Raw genomic sequence first — 23520 nt, forward strand, 5'->3', positions numbered from 1 at the left:
TGTCATACATGTTGTACTTATGATTTAATATTAATTGAGAGACTATTTGTACTTTCAAAAATTAGCCAGTTCAGGATTAAGTACAAAAAAGATTAAATAAAAAAAAAATGAACAATTTAAAAGAAATCTAAAACACATACCACCACCATATATCGCATAAAATCCTTGAACTTCAAAGAAGAAAAAAGGATAAAGTACATACAATTTGTAAACTAAAAATAAATGAACAAATAAATAATAGGAGTTAAATAGGAGAAATATGCAAGCAACACAACAAACATTTCACAAAGAGCTGCTGTTACATAAATAAGTTTATTCATTTATCCCAATTTAAGAACAAAATAAAATACTTTGGGTCATCAAACAGTCATCAACCTCTGAAATCTGCTAACATGTGAATTGATTTATTTTTAGAGATCTACACATCATCTGGTAACTGTATATGGATAAGTGCAGTGTTACTGACCACTAAGACAGACCGCTTTCAATGAATCTCATATGACTTCAAACCATATCTCTATATATTTATTTATTTATATTTTATTATTATCTTTTGAAATAGGAATAAGATCCCCAAAAGCGAGATCAGGAAATTCATCAAGAGAATACAGTCTATTACCCTGACTAGTTTAACCAGCAAGGTATAGAAAATGCAGATAGGGGACAAAAGTTGCAATCCACACACAGTGTGGGTGTAACAGACTTCAAATACACATCAATGCAGAACATAAACCCCGTAAGGCACTGACCAGAATCAAATCTTCATATGCAAAAACATGGCATGTTCAAGAGAAAAGCAATGCAACCCTGAAAAGAAACCCGGCGGCTGCAGAGTGAAAACAAGGAATTGTCTGCGGGAAACAGTAATGTTATGTTCAACACTAAATCTGGAATATATACAAGGTCCAATTTCAGATCAACCTCAAAAGATGAGAGTTGAGTATTTTCACAGAGTCACAGACAATTGAAACACATTGAAACAACCAGAAGAAGAAAAACTCAGCTAGCAAAAGATAAATCAAAACATAAATGATTCAAATATTTCATTCACTTATAGCTGGTCTGATTAACTATTAGTTATAACAGTTAACTATATAGTTAACTTTTAAATAAATTATTATTTATCATAAGTTAACCATTTGGAAGGAAAATCTGATCCTGAAGACACGCATAGAAAAAAAAAAGACACTCCTTCAATAGACAAATTTGATTGCAATTAAAAAGAAATTACAAAAAAAAAAAGTTTCATAAAGGATTTTGGACAAATACAAAGAAATTATGATTTCATCAGGCCTTTTCTGAAAACCATTAATTCACCAGTTCACTGGAAAAACAAAGATGTCTTAACGTAGCGTGACCGTAGTTTCAGATAACAACATGTCACTATTCTTTCAAGCAGATGGACCATTGAACCTGTTGACCAAAGTAACATTAACACTCCATTTGCATTATAGTTCCTAGAGAAGAAAATAAAGCTTCTGCAAGAAGATAAAAGCTGCATTTTTAAAAACCGCATCTCATATTAATTTGGCTTCTATTTTCATTCACAGAAGATAAAACTTCAATAAGGAAGTATGCAATCTGACATTACATTTTAGAACCTGCCGTACAATTTACCATAGCAGCCACAAGGGGGTACACTTGTGCCGTTTTCCTATGCGATGGTCCAAAACAATATTCTGAAATACCCTGTGTGCCCATCAAGGCCTGTTTTTAATGTGAGGCCCGCTCAGTTTATTACACCAGACATTCCATTTATTGCACCAGATTCAGCAAAATCTCACACAAAACAATAATGGAAGCTCATAAGGGAGTATGGATCCAGTGTTCCCGGCGGACAACTAAAGGATCAAATCAAAGTGCCCACTGTCAACACGAACCCGAAAGGAATGTTGAGTCTTAGATAAAGGCATCTACTTTTAAAATGAAGAGGAAAGACATTCTTCTCACTGCAAGATCATGTTTGTTTTTGAGAGGTTCATTGGGTTCCAGAGGTTGTAATTCTGGAACAACCTACTCTAGTCTTCATTCTCCTGCCTCTGAAACATCTGTTTAAGCTGGCGCGTGTGAATCAGAGATCCCGCCAGGAGCTGCCCCTTTAGGTCAGCGTGTAAGTCTAAGCCTCCTACGTCCCTCAGAAGATCCAGGTCAGCGCCTCCTCCGCCCTCAGGGTCCACAGCTCTGCGTCTCCTCTTAAGGTCCACCCCTCCATCCTCTCTGCTCCTCTTTTCCTCTTTCTTCTCCTCTTCTGGTGGAACTATATTCTCCTTCAAGTCCCTGCCTCCTTTTTGCTTAGGCATTGGCAGGACTTCTCCTGCTTTGGGGGCATCACCATCCTTCTTTGCGTCAATGACCTGCTGTAGTTTGTCTAGTTGTTCTTTCTGCTTGAGTATCCTTTTCTCTTTCTCGGCACGCTCCATGATCTCTTTATCAGTCTTCTCTCTTTCCCGTTTCAAACTCTCATCCTCAAGACTTCCCTTACCCTGTCGCGCATCGATGACCTGCTGCAGCTGGTCTAGCTGCTCCTTCTGCTCCAACAATCTTTTCTCCTTCTCGGCACGCTCCATGATCTCTTTATCCATCTTCTCTCTTTCAAGTTTCAACCTCTCCGCTTCAAGCCATTCCTTCTCTAGCTGTTCCTTTTGCTGCCGCACACGTTCTAGCTCCTGCTCACGTGCCAGTTCCTCTCTTCTTTCTCGTTCCTTCCGCTCCTTCTCGACACGGGCCTGCACCTCTTTCTCAATCTTTTCCTTCTCCAACTTTTCCTTCTCTATTCTCTCCTTCTCCGCCTCCAGGTGGGCCAATTTCTGCCTCACTCTCTCCTCCTCTTCTGCAAGAGCGTCAGGATTGATTTTGGCCGGTTCTGGTTCTCGAGGACGCAGAGGAACACCTCGGGCACCAACGTCTGGAGGTAGTGCTCCGTCATGCCCTGCTTGGTTGTTTAGCTCCAGCTCCTCCTTCTTGGGAACTTTAACACCTCCATCTTGCACCGCTTCAAGGGCATTGTTGGGAAGACCGACTACGACTTCAGCCTCTTTTGCTTCTGGGTCTTCAGGCCCTGCGACAGCTGCAGCTACATGCTTTGTCTCTCCCTGGGGCTGCTGGAATTGGTCTGGAGCGACAGCGGCAACTATAGGCTTCACTGCCCCTTCCATCCCTTCAAACTCCTTCTGCACAATGTTCCCCAACTCACCTACACCCTCTCCTAAAAAACACACAATGTGTTTCATTACTGCACTGCATGCAAGATCACTTCAGCAGGAAGCACAACACTGGTAACACTAGAGGTTAACTGAATCATTCTCTTTTTATTGTTCACCAGTGGCAGAAAAACTTTCACTTTTTACATCTAGACAAGTTCGCTGACTTTCAGACTCACCTGCTGCTGCCTTTGGCTCATCTTCTCCTTCCTTTACTTGATGGACCTCCTCATTCACATCTAAGTGTTTTTCTTCATGGTCCACATGTCTTTTTTGCTGTTCGACTGCCTTTGGTTCTTCTTCTCCCTCCTTAATTTGGTGGATCTCCTTGTGTTGCTCCTCAATCACAGCCAGGAGTTTTTCCTGTTGGTCCAGAAGCCTTTTCTGCTGTTCCTGCTGCTCCTTAATTACCTGGAGCAGCACAGCGTGGTCCAACTGACCCTCTGAGGATCAGCCAAGCAGAAAGGTAAAAGAGAAGTTAGAATGAATATATTGTAGGATGCTTATAAAAGTGTAATTAATGGTGGTCAAACATACTTGTCAATCTGACTGTTTATCAAATTAAGGAGCATAATTTAAAATGACCAAAAAGGGATTTTTTAAAAAGTTTTTCTGAAGAAAATGTTAGTGGTGCCTGTCCATACAACCATTATGTTGTATTTGGCCTGATAACTTTCCCACTATTTGTTATGCTATGTTATGTAAGTTTCCAGAGCACTGTTAAGTTTTTTAGGTGGTTTGTAGGAAGTTTCTACATGGTTAGTAAGGCATTGCTACACATCTATTAGGAGATTGCAATGTTGTTCTGTGTATTCTGTAGTGCATTGCTCAGTTTCTAGAGTGTTTCTATGCACTTTGTAGGGCATTGCTATGTAGTTCCTAGTCAATATGGAACCCTAACAACATCAATATGGAATTCTACCAAAGAAATCACTTTCATCATCAAACAAGAGAAAGACTAGGGATCCCAATTAATACCAGATGGCTGTTCAGTTATGTTTCCAGAGCTATAGTACAGTACACACATCTGTAAGCTACAATAATGGTCAATGTATCAACACAGGTAACAGACTATTGGTTATTAACAGCTATACGGGTTGAAGCGTGAGAGGATGACTGTTAAAAATAACACCAAAGAAGACAGACTGAGTGGGGTGAGAACAGCAGACATAAGACACATCATCTCGTACCTGCAACAATCTTTTTAATCACTGTAGGAGGCAGGAGTCCGTGGCACAACAGAATGGCGGAGGAAGATAAGAAATCGAGAAACAAAAGAGAAAAAGACAGCAGAGAGAGGGCAAAGTGTCTTAATAAAAACAAGCCATGTGAAAGAGACAGAGATTTAAGATATGGTGCATCTTTACAGTATATCTGAGTGTAGCAATGCAATGTGACATTTCAGATGTTGGCCAGTTTGCTGAGAGAAAGTAAAACAAGCATTTGGAAAAGAAAAATGGCAAGTTGTACAGTGCAAAAAAATATGTATTATTACAAAACAGATCTGTCCTTGATGCTAATTGGTAAATATTATGTTCTAGTCATGCTAAAACAACAATATAATAAAAGTTATGACAGGACACTGGTTCATAAAGCTACTGTCTAGTGGGCAACTTATAAACTTAGCACTAAGTAGGTTTTACATATCAATGACTATATCTTCAAGTGTAAAGATTGCATTGCATTGCTTGACTACCAGTGTTGTTATGGTTAACTAAAACTATTAAAAATAATTTTCTGCAATTGAAATAAAGCTGAAATAAAATAAAATATAAATATTACTTTAAAAAACACTTAATGAAAATTAGGAATGTTGCCTTGGCAATTAACTAAAGTTTAAGATTAAATAAAACTGTAACAAAAATAAAGCTAAATAGAAAGGTAAATAGAAACTTAAACTAAAATCAAAATGAAAACTATAAAAATAAAGCCAGTTCAAAGCCATCCAGCTAAGAGTGATGAAGTAGAACAGAACCAGGCAAAGAGAAGCATAGATCGCACCTGTGAGCTCAAACATCTGACTGAATGACTGAACAGAAAATGTTATATTTCAAACCACATTTCCTATAGATTCTGGACAATGTTCTGCCAATGTTCTGATGGACAAAGCACTCACCTTCCATCTTGTCCCCATCTCCATCCTTGTCCACCCCTACATCCTTTCCATCTGGAACCTTCTGTTCCTTGTGCTCCTGCACCAGAAACTTCTCCTTCGCTGCAGGAAGCAGTCAATGAAAGAACAAATCATTACAGAGTGGAAAAGGTCATATGCTTGGACCTTATGATGTGCCCTGTCATATCAACAGAATATGAATAAAAACAAAAGGTCAAAGACATTGTTTACAAGCCACTTAGAGTTTATCAGTCATGTACGCTAAACAGAAACTAGATGTTCACATTTTCTGAAGATCTGAGTGGTTGCCAGAGAGTTGCTAAGCCGATGCTAATGTGTTCACTCACATTTCTCACCCTGGGGTTCAGGGGCTTTGTCCATCTCCTCTGGCTTCTTCTCTCGGGTCGCTTCATTCTCATCATGTTGTTCTTTCAATTCAGGCAGGTTGTGTTCTTTATGGACCACCAAGGGCTCGACGTTCTTCAGATCCTCTGAATTTTTTGCCTTGTCCAACACTTCATTAACTGCATGCTGGTCATGATCGACATCCCTTTTCACCGCATCTCCTTTTTTTTTTGACTCCTCCTCTTTTACAGCTTCCAACTCTTGTGCTTGCCCCGCCCCCAGCTCAGCAAGAAGCTCCTCCTCCTCTCTGGCAGGTAGTTTCTTTTCTTCTTCCACAACTATAGGTTGTTTCTTTTCGTCCTCATCTAGTTCCTCCTGGTTTTTGATCTCATCTATCTGAACTCTGTCATGAGGGATGGGCGGCTCATGGCGATGGGCTTCCCCATCTGGGACCGCAACACCTGTTGAAGAAAAGCCAGATCACTGTAACTGCTCACAGGTTCTCATATGTCACAAAACCATCTAAATTACACAGCTAAATTAATGCATTACCTGCTTCAGGGCGGTCCAGCTGAACCTTTTCCTCCTCATCCTTTCGCTCAGCCACTTCCACAGGTACTTTAATTTGAGGGGGCTCTGCTGCTGCCTTCTCTACTGGCTGTTCAACCTCAATTGGTGGCCTATCTGGCTTCTCTCCTAGATCAGGTTCCAGTCTATTCTCTTGCACTACAAACACACAGATCATTAGATGTCACAATGTACAAAAAAATTATGTCAAGTTTCTGTGTGGGGTGAAAGGCATGTCAAATTTGTCCCACACCCATGGCTCTCAGGCTTCATGTGGCTCTTTAATGGCAGTCTTAAAATTTCATTTTTTTTTGTTCTTGAATTCGTTTTTGCCTGAGGCCTGTCAGATGTAATTTGCAATGTAACTCAAGTTACTTTGATGAAGACCCTACTTTGGGTACAGACAAACCAGAATCAAGCTAAATTATGTTAACAACACTGCATAGGTCTTCAGTGGAAGCAGAGTAAAGATAAGATTTAAAGTCAACATGAAACAGCATACACAAGCTATTTTAGTTTTATAATCTGACATTTTTTAAGTAAACAAGAAAAAGCAGAACTTGATTTTAACCATCAGAATTGCATCAAGTTTTTGCTATACAGTCCAACTTGTCAATTTCAAATAAATAAATAAATAAATAAAGTCTTAAAATTAAAGGTTTTTAAGATAAGAAATACAAATTCAGTCAATTGTGTCCAAACCTTTGACAGTATATACTATCATTCAAAAGTTTGAGGTCAGTAAGATTTATTTTTTAAATAAATTAAGAATTTTATTACGCAAGGATATATTATATTAATCAAAAGTGACCGTAAAGACTTATAATATAACAAAATATTTCTATTTTATCTATTTTATTTGATATCAAAGAATCTATTTATCAAAGAATACTGAAAAAAATGTATCACCGTTTCCACAAAAATATTAAGCATCACAATTGTTTTCAACATCAATATTACTAAGAAATGTTTCTTGAGAATCAAATCAACATCTTGAAGTAATGAATACTGAAAATTCAGCTTTGCAATCACAGGAATAAATCACATTTTAAAATATATTAAAATAGAAAAGTTGACGAGAAAAGGAGACTTCTTTCAAAAACATTACAACATCTCCTTGACCCTAAATTTCTGAATGCTACTGTATATGACAGGTGGTTAGAGTTGACAAATTACAGGGTTTGGTGACATCATTCGAAAAGTAAAGCTGTTTCAGAGACAAAAAAAATAGTTAACACTTTTCAATAAACTACAATGAAGAAAAAAATATCCTTTGGAATAACATTTCAAAATAAGACCAGGAACGTGTATTAAAAACAAATGGGGTCCATTTTTATTCATGCATTTTCAGAGGGATTTTTTAAAATACGAGTCTCAAACTAATGAACTGGCTATGGTTATACAATATTCATTTCAATCCAAGACATATGTGACCCTGGACCACAAAACCAGTCATAAGGGTAAATTTTTCAAAATTGAGATTTATATATCATCTGAAAGCTGAATAAATAAGCTTTCCATTGGTGTATGGTTTGTTAGGATAGGACAATATCACTGAGAGTGTCACACAAACACCAGCAGAGGGCAGCAGAGTATGAAAGACCAACAAGACAAGAGCTGAACCATAGAGGAGATTTCTAATAAGGGTATGAGATAGATGCTCAGTGCTTTCCATATAACCTTGCCACTCGTCCTGTGCAAAACAGCCTTTGAATATTTACAATGTCCACACCTTCCTTTAACCTGATCCTGTAGTGTGCTACCATAACAGATAATCTACTGCACGACAGCATTTATGCATACGCAGAAAGGAGTTACTCATTGCAAATGAGAAAGGACAGCAGTTTTGATAAACATTATCTATGGGAGCTGAAAAGAAAGAAAGAGTGTACAGTACAGGGGGTAGGGTGGGGTGCACTTCCCTACAATCCTGAAAAGCAAAGCGTGCATGTGCATACAGCTGCAAACGCACACCTCTACATGCCCGCGGGCCCCATGTTCCACTCACTCGCTCACTGAGCCCACAGCTGCCCTCACCAGCACGCCGTAAACAGGAAACAGGTGTGGAAGTGGGTGTCCGCTCAATGATAAATGCCAGTGTCAGTCAGCAGGAGGGAGTGAGAGGGAGAGGAAGGAGGAGTGGCAGAACAGAAAAGGAGAGGTAATGGTGGATGAAGTTGTTGGGACGCTCCTGGTATCTGCCTTTTTTATGAGCCTCTGTCCTGTATCGGCCCGTGTTGGAGGAAACACTGTTGTTCCTGCCCTCACCCAGATTTGGATGCCCTCCCATCTCCCTCCCCTGACCGGAGCCATAATGGGAAATCGCCACCGGCCGTTTCACTGCTGCTCTGGGACAGCGAGCGCTCAGGTTTGAAGGGCGTCATTCAGGTCACTGATTCAAAGAGAGGCCTGCAACTGAAGCTCATCATTTGTGCTCCTTCACTGTTCTTTTTCTTTTTCTCATTATAACTTGTCCTTTCAGAACTTCCTTTTCTATTTTGTGTCATTTGTCAACTGATAACTTTCTCTTCATCAATATAAAGCATAGATGTACCTGGTCCTTTAGGCAACTCATGGGCGACAACGATGGGAGGCTTGTCTTCAGTTTTTGCAGGGACATCCGGAGGGGGAATTAATTTCTGTGGCTCGTTGGAGGAAATGGACAGCGTGGTGAAGGTACTGATGAGCAGGATGCCGAGACCGACCCACAGAACCAGCTTTAAAAAAAAGAGATGAAGAGAGAAATTAAAAGAGAAAAGAAAGTTAGTGTATATGGTCCTCTAACATATTTCAGTTAAATATCAATGGTGTGATGCAGGTTTTCTTTTTTTGTGTGGCTATATTAAAAACATATGCGTAAACATAATAAAAATAGTAATTTATCCAGACGAGGACTTAAGTGTACCACATCTATGAAGAATATGTTATCAATTTCTGCATTAAAATTCATTTTGATATTTTTGTGGGACATAACATAAAATAAAAGTGATACAACTCCTTTATATAATGAACAACAAATGTCTCATGCACATGTTGCTGTATGAAACAAAAGCTGTAAATTATATCACAGTGTCAGCAAGTTAAATATATAACTATCTGTTAAATATTACATACATAAACAGATAATTTGACCTTTTTATATTAATCAGAAATTTACTTTGAAAACTAACTTGAATATGATGTGTACACTCAATGGTTAGCCCATCAATTAAACTCCTGACTATTTAAAAATTACATACTGATGATACAAAAATAATATTTTCAAACATTGCATTTTTAAGAGGTACATTCTAAATTTGGAAAAGATTTCTCCTTTGAAATATCTTGCTAATTACTATTGACATTAAAAACTAGAGGTGGGAATTGTTTGAAATCCCACATTTCAATTCTTGGGGTCAGCAATGTCCATTTTGAAACCAATTTCAATTTGATACATGCATATATTTGATTCTATTTGACTGCGATAAACAGTTGAATATGTTTTAAAGAACCCCCCCTGTTCTTTTTCTACACGGTTTGGTCAACTCAATAATATGACACAAATTCCATTCAAGCTGACTATATGGCTGCCCTGAGACAAATAGTAAAACTACTCAGTACAAAAACAAAATATCCTAAAACTACAATAAAACGTTTGAAAAGATAAAACTGGTAAATGAAATGAAAATAATAAAAATGGTAATAAATATTTTTTTAATGCATTTTCAAAAATAAAAAAAAACGAAAAATATTTTCCCTAACTGAAAATAGGGAAGGATGTATTTGTTTTTCCTCCTCACGCAGTGAAGTGTGCGCGCTCTCTAAACTGTCCCAGTGTTACGCTACTCTCACAGCTGACTTTCATCTTTTTGTTTGAAAAACAAATCTGTGATTTGATTCAAATCGATAAACGATAGAATAAATTTTCCCCAATCCATAATAAAACTGTTTAAATTCCAATAGAATCAGTGCACATTTTATTTTAGTGGTTTAAAATTCAATATACAAAGCTGGCAAGGGCGTTGCTGGCATCTAATCTACAATAATGTCCTACAGTCACATTAACGGTGCACCAAACGCTGATGAAATCTATTAAAGCAGGTCCCTCCCAGTTCCACGGCCCTGATCTGTGGGTATTCTTGTGCAGCGGTGGACCTGGACATGTCAGGCTGCTTGGCATGAGACAAGGCAGACTGGCATCATCTGCTCATGCCAACACAAACATCTGCTGCGCTCGTTATGACAAGAAGTTCTTTTGGAATGGTCCTTGCCCCAATATCAGGACCGCCACCCATTTGGGTGGACTCCAGTGTTTGGGAAGTAACCCTGTGGGCAGAGACTCATGGGCATGGAAGCGTGGCATGGTTGGCACTAAAGAACAATGAACATCAGTATGTTGGCTGCTCGCAAACCACACAATATAAAAGAGGTGAGGAAGACATCAGCACTGTTGTGGTTACACATCATCTAAGATGAGACCTCAGTTGCTTTCACTCTATTGTGAAAGAGTAAAGGCATCTGTAATTTGGGCAGGAGACGGAGAGGGCACAGCCCGAGGCACAGTGCCAGCACACACGCTGTGGGAATGACTCCACACAGCAAGTCAGTGCACTCGCAGGATATCAAAATTGATGACAAACTCCATTACAAAGAAAGAGGAGCAGCTGCCTTTTCTCCCCGACACAATTCCAGTGCATTCTTCTTTCAGATCACATCAGATATCAAACAGACAAAATTGATGCACTCTCTTTAGATTCTTTGCCCTTTTTGCTTTAATGAGCTACACTTCCATTCAAAACTTTGGGGTCAGTTTTTTATGTTAACCAAGGCTGCATTTATTTGAAAAACACAGTAAAAATTAATATTGTGAAATATCATCACACAAGTTTTATTTATATAGATACGTCAGATGAGTAAAACATTGACTGTCGGATGTGCTGTACCTGTGCAGTCCAGGCGTTCTTCATGATCTTCTTGTAGATGAGAGCTGGGCAGATGAAGCAGATCAGACTGCCCATGGTGGCTCCAGTCAAACCCAGGATGGTCTCCACTATGGCACACGTACACAAACAAACATTTATTTTATAGAACCATTCTGTAACCAAAGATTTTTACAAAAAAGTATATGAACTACATGAAATTAAGGTCTTCAGGCTGTTGATTAGTGGTTGCTAGGGCATTGCTAAATGATTGAAGTGGTATCCTGGTCTCTAAATATGATGAATAAAAAATTTGAGGTAATATTAGTTACAAAGTTTACTGATTTCAAATGTACTTGACTCAACAACCCCTAACCGCAATTTTAAGCAATAGTAACAGTGAGACTCACCTTAACATACACCACTAAATTCATATCTAAAAAAAAATCATAGTATTCAACCAGGTATAAAATATGATTGAGTCATATTTGAAGCTATAAAACAGCCCATACACAGCTGAATTCTATATCAATGTATTAAGTTGCTACATTACAAAATCAAAACAAATGTAAGGCTAATGGACTATATTACTTGGAAGAATAGATTTGTGTAAGTATTTTGCAGTTAAGAACTCTAATTATTCATTGCCCATTAATGCTATCAGATTTCTACTTGCAGTCATTGCTCATTGCTCTTGAATGAAACTTGAAAGTTTCCTTTTGAGGAATATTTTTCAAGATAAAAAGTAGTTTTTAAAAACAAATTTTTTTCGAAATGTTTCAGATTTTTTTTTAAATGTGTTTGAAAAAAGTATTTTACGCTCACCTAGGCAGTATTTATTTAATCAAGTTTACTAAGTGTACAAATCTATTCCAACCTGCACTATATTCAGACCCAGCATGAGGAGGCAGTTTAAACCGGAAAAAATGGCACAGGCAATCTACACCATCTCATCTCCTGAATCACCACATCCATCCTCCATCAGTCTTTCTCCCCAGACCGCTCCATCACACGCTCCCCCCTCATCCTTCTATCTGCCTCCTACCATCCTTCCTCCACGCTGCATTTGTGTTGCAAGGCTGGGCAGTGGGCCCAGGGGGTGTTTTTCATCCTGAGAGCAGCCATATTGTTTTACTCAAATTTATGCCCTGCAGTGTCTGCTTCCCTATGGTTGGATTTGTGGCCGTGAGGACACGCCAGTGGCCAGCGGAGCCGTCATGGAGGACAGAGCTATGCCTTTCCCCCATTCAATCGTCTCTGCGAGTCTCACCTTCCCTTCTCTATTAGTCTAATTGGGCCCACTGAGCCAAATGGAGCCCAAGCCAGCGACAGCCAATCTCCATGAAGAATGAATAAAACATGGCCCACCCCACCATTGCCTAAAACATACATCTTTATCATCCTGTTCCGCTGATAATGAATGGACGGTATAGAGGGGAAGGATAAGGAGTGATTGATAGAGAGATATTTTAAAAGGGGAGAAAAAGTGGGGTGTGACGTCATGGGGTATTAGCGAGAGTAACACAAACAGACTTACCATTAGGAATGAGGATGCCGCCCAACATGGTGCCAAAAACAATGCAAAGAGTGATGCTCTTGAAGCGAAGTGGTGGCATATACCCACCTGCGGCGAAGGTGCCATCCTTTTGCTGAAAAACAGAGACAAACAGAGCACTTTCACAAACCTGTTACTAGATTCCAGGCACACATGTAGTTCTCCAAGCCTCTGTTATGGCTGAACAAGTGAAATGCATGTAAGGATATTGGGTTTGGCATGCAAGCTTCATAAACCCCCCTCCGCTCTGTTGTCAAAATGCCAGATTTAATGACAGCATAAAACCCTTCGCCCGACCGCGAATCCAGCCGTGATTTGAGCTGATTCAGCGTGGCAGCGGCGGTGAGACAGCGAGCCAATGTCTTGGCTGGTTTATGGAGGAGATCTGGACCTATTCTCATCAATCCAGCCCCTTTTATTTCCTCCTGAATCTCTCCGTGCCCCAGCAGTCTGCTGTCCGTGGAGGCTGGATCACTGGTGTCTGAGAGGTGGAAGGAGACTTTGGATCTCAAGGGATCCATACTGAGGGACAGAGCAGGCAAATGCATGCTGACTGAGACCAGACTTGGGGTCTGACATCAGCCCTGTGTAAAGCCCTGTTAGGCTCAATTAAGTCTTTATTGAGTCCATTAAATTTAGCAAAATACTTCTGCAGCTGGTGCAGTTTATGTGCATCAGGAAGGAGGAGACACCTGAGTTTGTCCAGACAATGTCCAGATGGTGGCAAGTAAATGATTTTATAAATAGGCCAAGAATTTTGCTATGTTTAAAAAAGGGTATTAATTTGGTGGACAAAATGGGATGTTGTTGTTGATACAATATGTACAACTATCACAGGGACTTCTGACAGTCCTGTCTCAATTCTACTTTAAAATAGGTCAATCCAACACTACACTATTCAGGTTATCAAAAGTAAATGGTAAAAGCAATAAAAACAGAAGTGCTGGGGTTACTGAAGTCCAGGAACCCAAAGGGAGCCAACAAGGAGGTTTAGTGTAAGTTTAGTTAGATAAATCATGTAGGGAAAAACCCCCCAAAAAACCTATATATATATATATGTTATAATATAATATAATATTTGAAATACTGTATTCATAATATATTACAGTATAAACTGATTTTTATACATGAAAATATATTGCTGTCTATATATTTTAGGAAGGGGTTTGGTTGCAAGGGAAACATTATATTTGGGGTCCATAGCACCAAAAAGTTTGAAAACCTCGTCTTTGTAAAACTGTTACCTGCTGCTCGAATAGCATGGTGTTGATAGCCTGTCTGCAGGGCAGGATCATCATAGGAAAGCCCACAGCCACAGACATCATGAAGCCCACACGGATCATTTCCGTTACCAGGTTAGATGGAAAGTTCATCAGTACGTTCCCGGCAATGTTATCTGTGAAGCTCACATAACCAAAGAACCCCACCTGGAGGAACATAGTACAAAGCACAGTTAAGCGTTTGAGTCTTTTGAGTCTTATGATGGACAAATCTGCATAACACTCAAGACAAAATGAAACAGCATTCATAACTTTTGTAATGTGATTCATTTTCAATTAAATCCTAAATAGTAGATAATGTCAGGCAAGACTTGATTTTATCCATTGGATCATGAAAAGTTATTATAGTATTGCTTTATTCTTTTCTGAGCACAAACATTGTTTTAAGAAGTTTTTATGTTCAATTAAAAATCATCAAAACATATTTTGCATTTTGGCACAGTCCTTGTTTAAATATATTCACTGCAGTTTTTCAATTCAAAAAGTTGGATCACAACTAAGTTCTAAAGTAATGTTTGTTTGGATGCAAACAAAGTAAAAAAAGAATCTGTTACATTGATTTTCCACTTCAGTATGTGGTACGTCTGAGCAAACATACAATTTCATACAGGGTCACTTGATCCTGCTTGAAATGATCAGGGCTAATACTTCTTATGGCATTGTAAAGAAGCAGCCCAACAGAGATCCATGTCTCTTTCCTTGTCTCTTTGATGACCTCACAACACCTCCTGACTGTGCAATGATATTGTTCTTATGTGATGAAAAATAGCAAGCTGCTTTTCAAAGGTCTTTAAAGCCTGTCAGCCCCCCGAAGGCCCTCTCTACAGAGAAACAAAGCAGTGCCTTCCCTCTCCGACCTTGCTGGCCTTGATCTATCCGCAGAGGAAAAGGTTCCCTTCAGTAGCAACACCAGGCAGATGTCCTTGAGCCCGCCACAAAACTCCCTCTCTATTCTATTCTACAAACCCTCCCGATTCAATTCAGCTTTTGTTCAAAGAGGAAAAAAAGCAAAAAGCTGATGAAATATGAAAGTAGAATACAAAGAACGGTAACACTTTATTTCGATAGTCCACTTTAGACATTCTATTAACAGTAAGTAACTTTGCAACTACATGTCAACTAGCAGTTAGTAGAGTATTAGTAGACTGTCTGCTTAATATCTTCTAGCACTTTCTTTGTCAACTTATTCTACTAACCCTAAACCTACCCTAACAGTCTACTCTGAGAGTTAGTAGACATGTAGTTGCAAATTAATGAGAATTAGTTGACATGTAGTTGATATGTAGTTACAACGTTACTTATAGTTAGTAGAATGTCTAAAGTGGACTATCGAAATAAAGTGTAACCCAAAGAACACTGCGAAAAAAAATCACGAGCAATATTATCTCTCAAGGTAACGTTTATACTCCCGCTTTCAGAGAAGAGCATGGGGACCAGAAACATTCTGACGATGTCTTAAAACACATTCCACACAAAGTGGCCCTGAAAATATTTATGAAGGAATAAAAGAGACACAGCATTTGATGTTGATGGAGCGTGTCAGTGCACGTGGGTCACAGAAGAACGTGCCAGTCAGTCTGACCCCATCGTCTGAGTTCACTCTGTTCCTTTGAAAGAGAATCGTGAGGACATTCCGGGGTATCAGTGTGCGCCAACCACCCACAACAGGGGAAGGCGATCATCTGTGGAGCCGGATATGGATCTAAGAGTAAGAACGTGTGCAGACAGCAGTTCTACTATCCTTGAATCCTCATTTCTTTACCATGTCTGAGGCACATGCTCCCAGGAGCCAATAAGGACAGAGCAGCTACAAGTGTTATAAGTTTAACAGTTTCTATAAAAAAAAATACACTTTGGAAAAAATGTTTGTCGAATTTTAAATGTTTTTGAAAAAAACTATTATGCTCATCAAGGCAGCATTTATTTGATCATAAATACAGTAAACCAGTAATGCATTAGTATCAATGAAGTATTATTAAAATGTAAAAAAAAAAAATATTTTAATATTTTTTTAAATGTAATTTATTCCTGTGATGACACCAGTCTTTAGAGTCACATGATCCTCAGACAAATCATTCTAATATGTTGATTTGGTCCTCACGAAACATTATTATTATTGTTATCAATGTTAAAAAAACAAAACAAGACAGAATAATATTTTGTGTAAATCGTTATACATTTTTCAGTATTCTTTGATAAAAGTTTAAAAGAGCAGCATTTATTTCAAATAGTAATATTTTGTAATATTATAAATGTCTTAAATGTTACTGTTGATCAATTTAATGCATCCTTGCTGAATAAAGGCATTAATTTCTTCTTCTTTTTTTTTTATCAGACTGACCCCAAACGTTTAAACGGTAATATACAGTATACTAATTAAGACCATTTCATCGTCATATGACATGACTATCCGAAGTGTAAGACATTTTTATTTATTTCTATGAAATATGAATATAATAATTATGAAAGATCACTTCTCATTTGTCAGCAAATTAAAAAGCAGCAGATAAGAGGTGGTCAGATTGCACTGGCCAGATTTTAAGCTTTTAGATCACACTTGTGACTAAATAATTAGCTAATTAACCAGTCACTCCAGTTGAAAATGTTATATGTTATATGAAAAATAAATGGAATGGCTCTTGTTTTGGCCTCAACAAGCTGCTGATTATCAGTTAACAGTTGATGAATGGTCTCACACACTTACTGTGATGTAGAAGGTTGTGACCACATTGAGCGAGGAGGTGAATATTGTGCTCATTCTCTTCACCGAGGGCTCATCCAGGCTGTCGTAAGTGGGCAATACTTGCCTATGGAAGAAAAAGCTTTTTATATACATCAGGCTCAAGATGCATACATTAAAGTAGTAGGTCAATACAACTTAAAACTATGACATACTGTCGATTACTACAGCTATAAATGTAGTGTTCAGTTATATTTGTGCAGCTCATATTTTTGATTAAATATTTATATTAGTTCTTTCAAAATGTTTGTTATTTGAGCTGTAAATAAGTCTAAATCATTGTTTAACAGAGGGGCTATGGTTCTAGGTGGAAGAACATTTGGTTGTATTGGGTGAATGTTTCATTTTGTAAACAGTTCATTTCTTGTGTCCTTGTGTATATCATGTGAATGTTTCTGGGTCTAACCGTTTTACCATGGACTTATCCAATATGTTGGATATGTAAGTAAACATGATTTTTCTGTTTTTTACAAACTAAGTGACAACATATTATAATCGACAGCATTTCACAGATAAAGTCTACAGACTTGCATTAAACTCAAAGCATTCCTTTAAAGTATCACAATACTAAAGGACACATTATTATAACAGATGCACAATTTGTGCAATTATTTATAGTAATGTTATGACAAAATATAACAAATATAACATTATGTGAATTCACATAAATGCTTATTTATGGGTTAACTCAAACTGACCAGTCACAGTATAATCATTATTTAGCATAAGGACATACTGAACTGTGCGTTTGAGCTCTAGAGACACAAACATGCAAGAGAGCAAGAGAAGCAGGAATTTAATATAGAAAGGCCATCACTCATTTCAGACACACAAAAGACAAAATGGAGGGAGGGTGGGAAGGAGGGAGAGTCGAATTGGATGAAACGAGCACTGATAAAGGGTTCAGTATCACAGAGAAACAAAAAACAGCTACAAAAAGAACAGAAAAAATCTATGTCTGTCATCAGGACAACCAATAAAACCAGACGCCAGCAAAACATTAAATGGGGAATTTACAACTGCTATATATTAGCGACAAGTGCTAGTCAGACTTTAGCATGTTATAAAATTTCCTGGCAGTATGGGCTTTTGTTTGGGCTCTCTTGCTCTCAGCCCACTCACAGCTCTCGTAGACACAGTCGGAGCCCATTCCTGCTTTTATTAGGATATACAGTACCATGTTCTGGGCTTTTTAAGCCAACGCCTGATCTCACACCAAAGGCCAGTCTGTCTCATAGCTGGAACTCACTCGCAATAAAAACCAGAGCAGTGGGAGAGAAAGAGAGAGAGAGAGAGACGTCTATGTAGACTTCTACATTTTATGTGTATTTATTTTTTCATTTTTCACTTATTCATTAAAACACAGCAACACAGCACAGTTTTGATATTGCTCAAGCATTCATTTTCCATTCAAACTCAGTTTGAGGTTTGAAAATCTCCCACTGACTACCATTCAAAGTTTGGGGTCGGTAAACATTTTTAAGAGACGAATTAATACTTTTATTAAGCAAGGATGCATTAAATTGTTTAAAAGTGACAGACATTTATAACGTTACAAACTATTTAAATGCCATTTTTTTATTTTCTATTCATCAGAGGAAAAAAACTGTATCATGGTTTCCAAAAACATGTAGCAGTACAACTGTTTTCAACAATGATAATAATAAGAAATGTTTCTTGAGCACCAAATCAGCATATTAAAATCATTTCTGAAGGATCATTTGACACCAAATACTGGAATAATGGCTTTTGAAAATTCAGCTTTTCCATCAAATTAATAAAGTATATTTAAAATATAATAAATCAGAAAATCACTTACTTTAAATTTTAATAATATTTTACAATGTTTTACTGTATTTTAAGCAAATATTTTTGATTCAAAAACATTTAAAGAATCTTACTGACTTTTGAACGGTAGTGCATGTTGATAGAATGTTTGCCATTCAAAATGCAATGGAAGTTTGCATTCTAACATTTATTTGTATACTGTATTGCACAAATCTCTACAATTGTCTCCAGGAAGCCAAAAATGTCTATGATCTGAATGTGGCATAATGTAGGATTCAGCTAAAAAAAATGCTAATTTTCTTTCTCCAAGGAAACACTTATTTACTGACACCATTTGCCACCCAATGGTTGATTCTCATACACAATTAACAAAAAACAAGTCATTTGTTGAGGCGCCATTTACCCAAAACTAAAGTCTAAAATCTGATTTTACTTGCCTTGCATGCCTTGGTATTTCCCTCAAAAACTACAAATCTGGTTTTATAATTTCCTTCTGTTTAAGCTTTAGTCTTTCAAGTCCTTCCAAAAGCTTTTTGACAATACCTTTCATCTTTTTTGAGAAATCCGAATCTGAGAGAGAGAAATAAGAGGCGGCGGATGGAAGTCCCACAGCCAATCAAAAGCTTTTACAGCCATGACATGGATACAAAATTGAATTCAGACATTCAACTATAATTACATAGAATTCAGTGTCATAAGACTGAAAGAAAGGACCACAGAAAAGCCATTCCTGATGAATGGAGAGAAAAGACCCCAAAAACCTATTCCTGATGAAATTACAGTGTGTGTGGAGGGGGAAGATCAGTGATGCTACAGTCCCACTGCACTTTCTCTACACCTCTACCAAGTGTTGACACAATAATTATTTTGCAATACTGCTAAAATGATCCCGTCATAACACCTAAAGCTGTGAACCTGCGACTTGATGCTGTGTTAGCTGACATGACAATTTTACGATAGGAATAACACCATTATGGTGTTTACACATTACAGTGGAATTTACACATTAAGCGGGAGCCGTATAAGGGTGCCAGTGGACCCAGAATGCTGCTCTTCAATGAACAGTATCTGTTCTCTTAGTCAAAAGAGCAAGCAGGTCAACGTTTCTCTAAAGATTCAATTTGGCATCGGATAGAGCTCGTACTAAATGTACTAAAGTAATAAATGTAAATGGATGGGTAAACGTAGGCGCTGACAGGAACTGTTTGTGGTCGGATCAGAGGTCATGTCGCGCCGTCTCGCTCTTCTAATGAACGGGTGTAAGTGGCATTGTATGTCAATGCCGGCCAAGAAGCCACAGCCAAATATCACTCATCACCCTTCAGAGAAAGAGTGTGTGTGTGTGTGTGTGTGTGTGTGTGTAAAGGGGGACTTACAGTAAGCTTCAAGAGCCGCATTACCTCATCCACACCAGAAACCAACACTGACACCTCCTCCACCCCAACACCCTCACTCTCAAACACACACACATCTGTGCTGGCATCTGTACACTCAAGACACCTCAATTCTATTCACTTCCAAACACATTAATATTCAGACAGACACAAACACAAGCACCATGTTAAGGATAATAGAAGGAATCTTCTAAGTATATTTATCTGAGAGAATTGCATGGATAAAAGTTACTGTTTTTGTCACAAATTGATGTTTTTGTCTGAGAATATTTTATGAACATTTATAATAATTAGAAATGTTCCTTGAACATCAAATCAGCATATTAAAATGGCTAAAGAACCATGTGAAACTGGAAGACTGGAGTTGTGGCTGCTAAAAATTTATCTTTGTTGTCACATGAATTAATGACAAAAATATGAACAAAAATGAAAATATATTAAAACAGAAAACATTCTATTGTTCCAATTTGTAACAATATTTCACAATATTACAGTTTTCACTGTATTAATTTATCAAATAAATGTAGCTTTGACAAAGATATATATACACACACACATACACATATGTACAAATACATATTATATACACACACAGTGAAACCAAAAATTATTCAGACACCAGATATAATTTTTGATACTTTTTTACTAGTGGGTGCAGGACACTATAGTTTATCAATTTAAATGAGGATAGCAAAATAAGGTGAACTGTGACATATTATACCCAAAAATTCCTCATACAGTGGACTACCAGTAAAATTTGGGATCAAAAAATACTCAAGACACTTTGACCTGACCAAGTGTTTTTTCTTTAATTGCTAACGTGACCTTTTTACACCACAGACTGAACTAAATTAAGCATTGCTTGGTAATTGGTTGACCTAAATTGGTATTATCTAATTGTGTACTTCAATTTAACCGCTGAATAATTTTTGGTTGATTGTAATCCATTACATACCTTTCTATCAAAGTTAGTTGACAGTTTAACTTTGAGTTCTTGTCATATTTTATTACCATTATCTAAACTATAGCGAATAAACTGTGATATAATGTGAGAAATGTTGAAGGTGTCTGAATAAATGTTGGTTTGACTGTGTGTGTGTGTGTGTGTGTGATATATTTAGTTTAATTGTTTACAAAAACATGAATTTGAAAGATAATATTAGACATGTCAACTATGTAAAACTATGATAACCATATGTGTATTGTATAGATTTCATGTAATATGATGTGGATATAGTAAAACTACAGTGGAAATGATTTGCGCAATAAGAAATTAAACTTAAAAAAGAGAAAAGAACAGCTGAAGGAACTAGGAGTGGAAGATCAATAGACACTGGTGAATGCCGTTAATGTTGTGAAAGATAAGAAACAGAAAGAAGTGAGTCAACGACTCTCCACGCCCAAACTTAAGATTGCATAACCAGGTAAACACTGAGATTACCAACCCCTTGCATGGTTAGTATATTTGAGCTAGCAAAAAGGAAAGAAAAGAAACATAAAATTAGGTCAAGATGGGGAAAAAAGAATGCGAATTCTTATCAAGACAAATGTCTGCCAGCAGTATCAAAGACCAGTAACAACTATGAGCTCAACATTAGTCTATGGTACTCCCACAACATATCAGAGTTTCAACATAATACAAATAAAGACTGTGTCAGTGCACAGTGGTTGAATTCATCAGGGGAAGATCCGGTCACGGTGAGCTCTTTATGGATGAACTATGATGAGCTGCAAAAACTCATCATTCCTTGTTTATGAATCATTAATGCTTGTATCAGAATGCACTAATATTTCAACTGTATGCAGATCTGACAAGCTGCCAACTGACAAAATAAATCAAGACGACCTTGTGGGTCAGTCTATTATTGCTAAGAAAACCCAAGCTATTCAAACACATTAAAAAGGGAAAGAGGCCTTTCATGGTTAGGAATAGTTCACTCATAAAAGAAACTCATTTTGTCATTATTCACTCACCCGTCGTTCCAAACCTGTATGACTTCTGACATGGCAAGTTTTCAATATGCACATATGCAATAGAGATTTTAAAGCTACGGCAGAAGTAAGACAAGCAGTGAATAAAAACGTAAACGTCTATCTTTTCCTCCATAAAAGAAAGAATGTCATACAGGTTTAGAATGACATGACTGTGATTAAATGATCACAGATTTTTCATTTTTGGGTCAACTATGCTTTTAAGGAATAGAGTTAGTGTTAAGAATAGGATAAAAACAGTATACGCAGAAGGCAAAAGTTAGACATTCCACGCAGGTTAGTGCCACATTCAGCTGAATAAAGAATATAGTTATGAGTATGACATAAGCTGAGCACCTTCAGAATATATCAGTCTACCAACAAGGGTCCATTTTCTCAGGGCAAACACACTTGCATTAGATGCATTGGCTCTTGAATTCAAGGAATGTTATGATATCCTTTTGCACCATGAAAATGGAGCCCTACATTAAGCCTAACTGGCCTTATTCAGGCGACAGAAAGGAGGAGAGAGGCGGTGCAAGGACTGCGGAGTACTTACGACTGACAGGCAAATGCCATGCCACAGATAGGGATGCAGCGAAAGACGCCGTCCCACCGAACGTAAATGACCTTGTTCAGCCATTGGCCAGTGAGGAGGCCGTGTTTGAAGGAGGAGAGCACCATCTGTGGTGGAGGGGAAAGCAGGAGGGTTACAGATCATCCCATAAATACAGGGCGGAGGGAGGAAGAGGACGACGAGAGGGGCAGTAACGATGCTGTGATAAGACCCTTAGACTGACAATGAAGAGTGCATGGAGATCCTGTAATCTTTTTAAAGGGATAGTTCATCCTAAAATTAAAATTCTGTCATCTTTTACTCACCTTCATGTCATTCCAAAAGTGCATGACTTTATTTTGGCATGGAACACATTATGGACAATGTGCTGGTCACTCTTTTCAAATGCACAGAAAAAAAGACAAAGATATCAAAGTATGATAAAAGTGACCCATACTATCTATCTGAATATATTTTGAATTTTCAGCAGCCATTAACTTATTAACATTAGCCTCACGTGATCCTTCAGAAATAATTCTAATATGTTGATTTGGTTCTCAAGTTAATATTTCTTATTATCAATGTTGAAAACAGTTCCTTAATATTCTTGTGTAAATTGTAATTTTGTCAGGATTATTTGATGAAGAGAAAGTTTATAAAAAGCATTTTAGATAGATTTACTCTATTTGATGTTACTGTCACATTTGATAAATTGAATGCATTCTTACTGAATAAAAGTATTAATAAAAAACCTTGCTGACCACAAACTTTTGATTGGTACTATATATGATAACAGTGTAAAAAATACTGAGAGTTAATTACTGCCTGATTTGAAAGCCATATGGGTTTAAAACAACATTATAGTGAGTAAATTATGATAGAATTTAAATTTTTGGGTGAACTACTCCTTCAAGGGGATAAAGGAAATCATTTTTTCAACTAATGGAGGAAAAACAAATCAAACTGATCAGCTTCCACACATAATTTTCAATGCCAGTTCATCTCTACAGGACAGCAAAACTTTCCTGTTGCATGCAAAAAAATCTTGAAGGGTAAAATCTGATTGCTGCACACATTTGCAGAAAACATTTGCGGTAGCTTGCCCGTGTAACC

The 23520-nt window shown here is 37.6% G+C and overlaps 1 protein-coding gene across 3 annotated transcripts in view; it reads right to left on the reverse strand.

The window, feature by feature from the left end:
- Nucleotides 1–293: 293 nt before the first annotated feature.
- The window catches only part of slc38a10 (solute carrier family 38 member 10), a 28219-nt gene continuing 4992 nt past the window's right edge, over nt 294–23520 (reverse strand). The window contains exons 7-18 of one of the 3 annotated variants that reach the window (XM_016572277.1): nt 22411–22535; nt 16663–16765; nt 13923–14105; nt 12661–12772; nt 11148–11254; nt 8780–8942; nt 6211–6384; nt 5661–6119; nt 5317–5415; nt 4391–4411; nt 3380–3643; nt 294–3205 (exon numbers count right to left, since the gene is read on the reverse strand). In XM_016572277.1, the coding sequence (XP_016427763.1) occupies nt 2019–3205; nt 3380–3643; nt 4391–4411; nt 5317–5415; nt 5661–6119; nt 6211–6384; nt 8780–8942; nt 11148–11254; nt 12661–12772; nt 13923–14105; nt 16663–16765; nt 22411–22535 (2997 nt within the window). In that variant the 3' untranslated portion in view covers nt 294–2018. The remainder of the gene's footprint in view (nt 3206–3379; nt 3644–4390; nt 4412–5316; nt 5416–5660; nt 6120–6210; nt 6385–8779; nt 8943–11147; nt 11255–12660; nt 12773–13922; nt 14106–16662; nt 16766–22410; nt 22536–23520) is intronic. The other 2 variants (XM_016572276.1, XM_016572278.1) reach the window with 2 other exon arrangements.

This window comes from Sinocyclocheilus rhinocerous, unplaced genomic scaffold (genome assembly GCF_001515625.1).
Source record: "Sinocyclocheilus rhinocerous isolate Xijiao unplaced genomic scaffold, SAMN03320098_v1.1 scaffold140, whole genome shotgun sequence".
Classification (NCBI taxonomy): Eukaryota; Metazoa; Chordata; class Actinopteri; order Cypriniformes; family Cyprinidae; genus Sinocyclocheilus; species Sinocyclocheilus rhinocerous.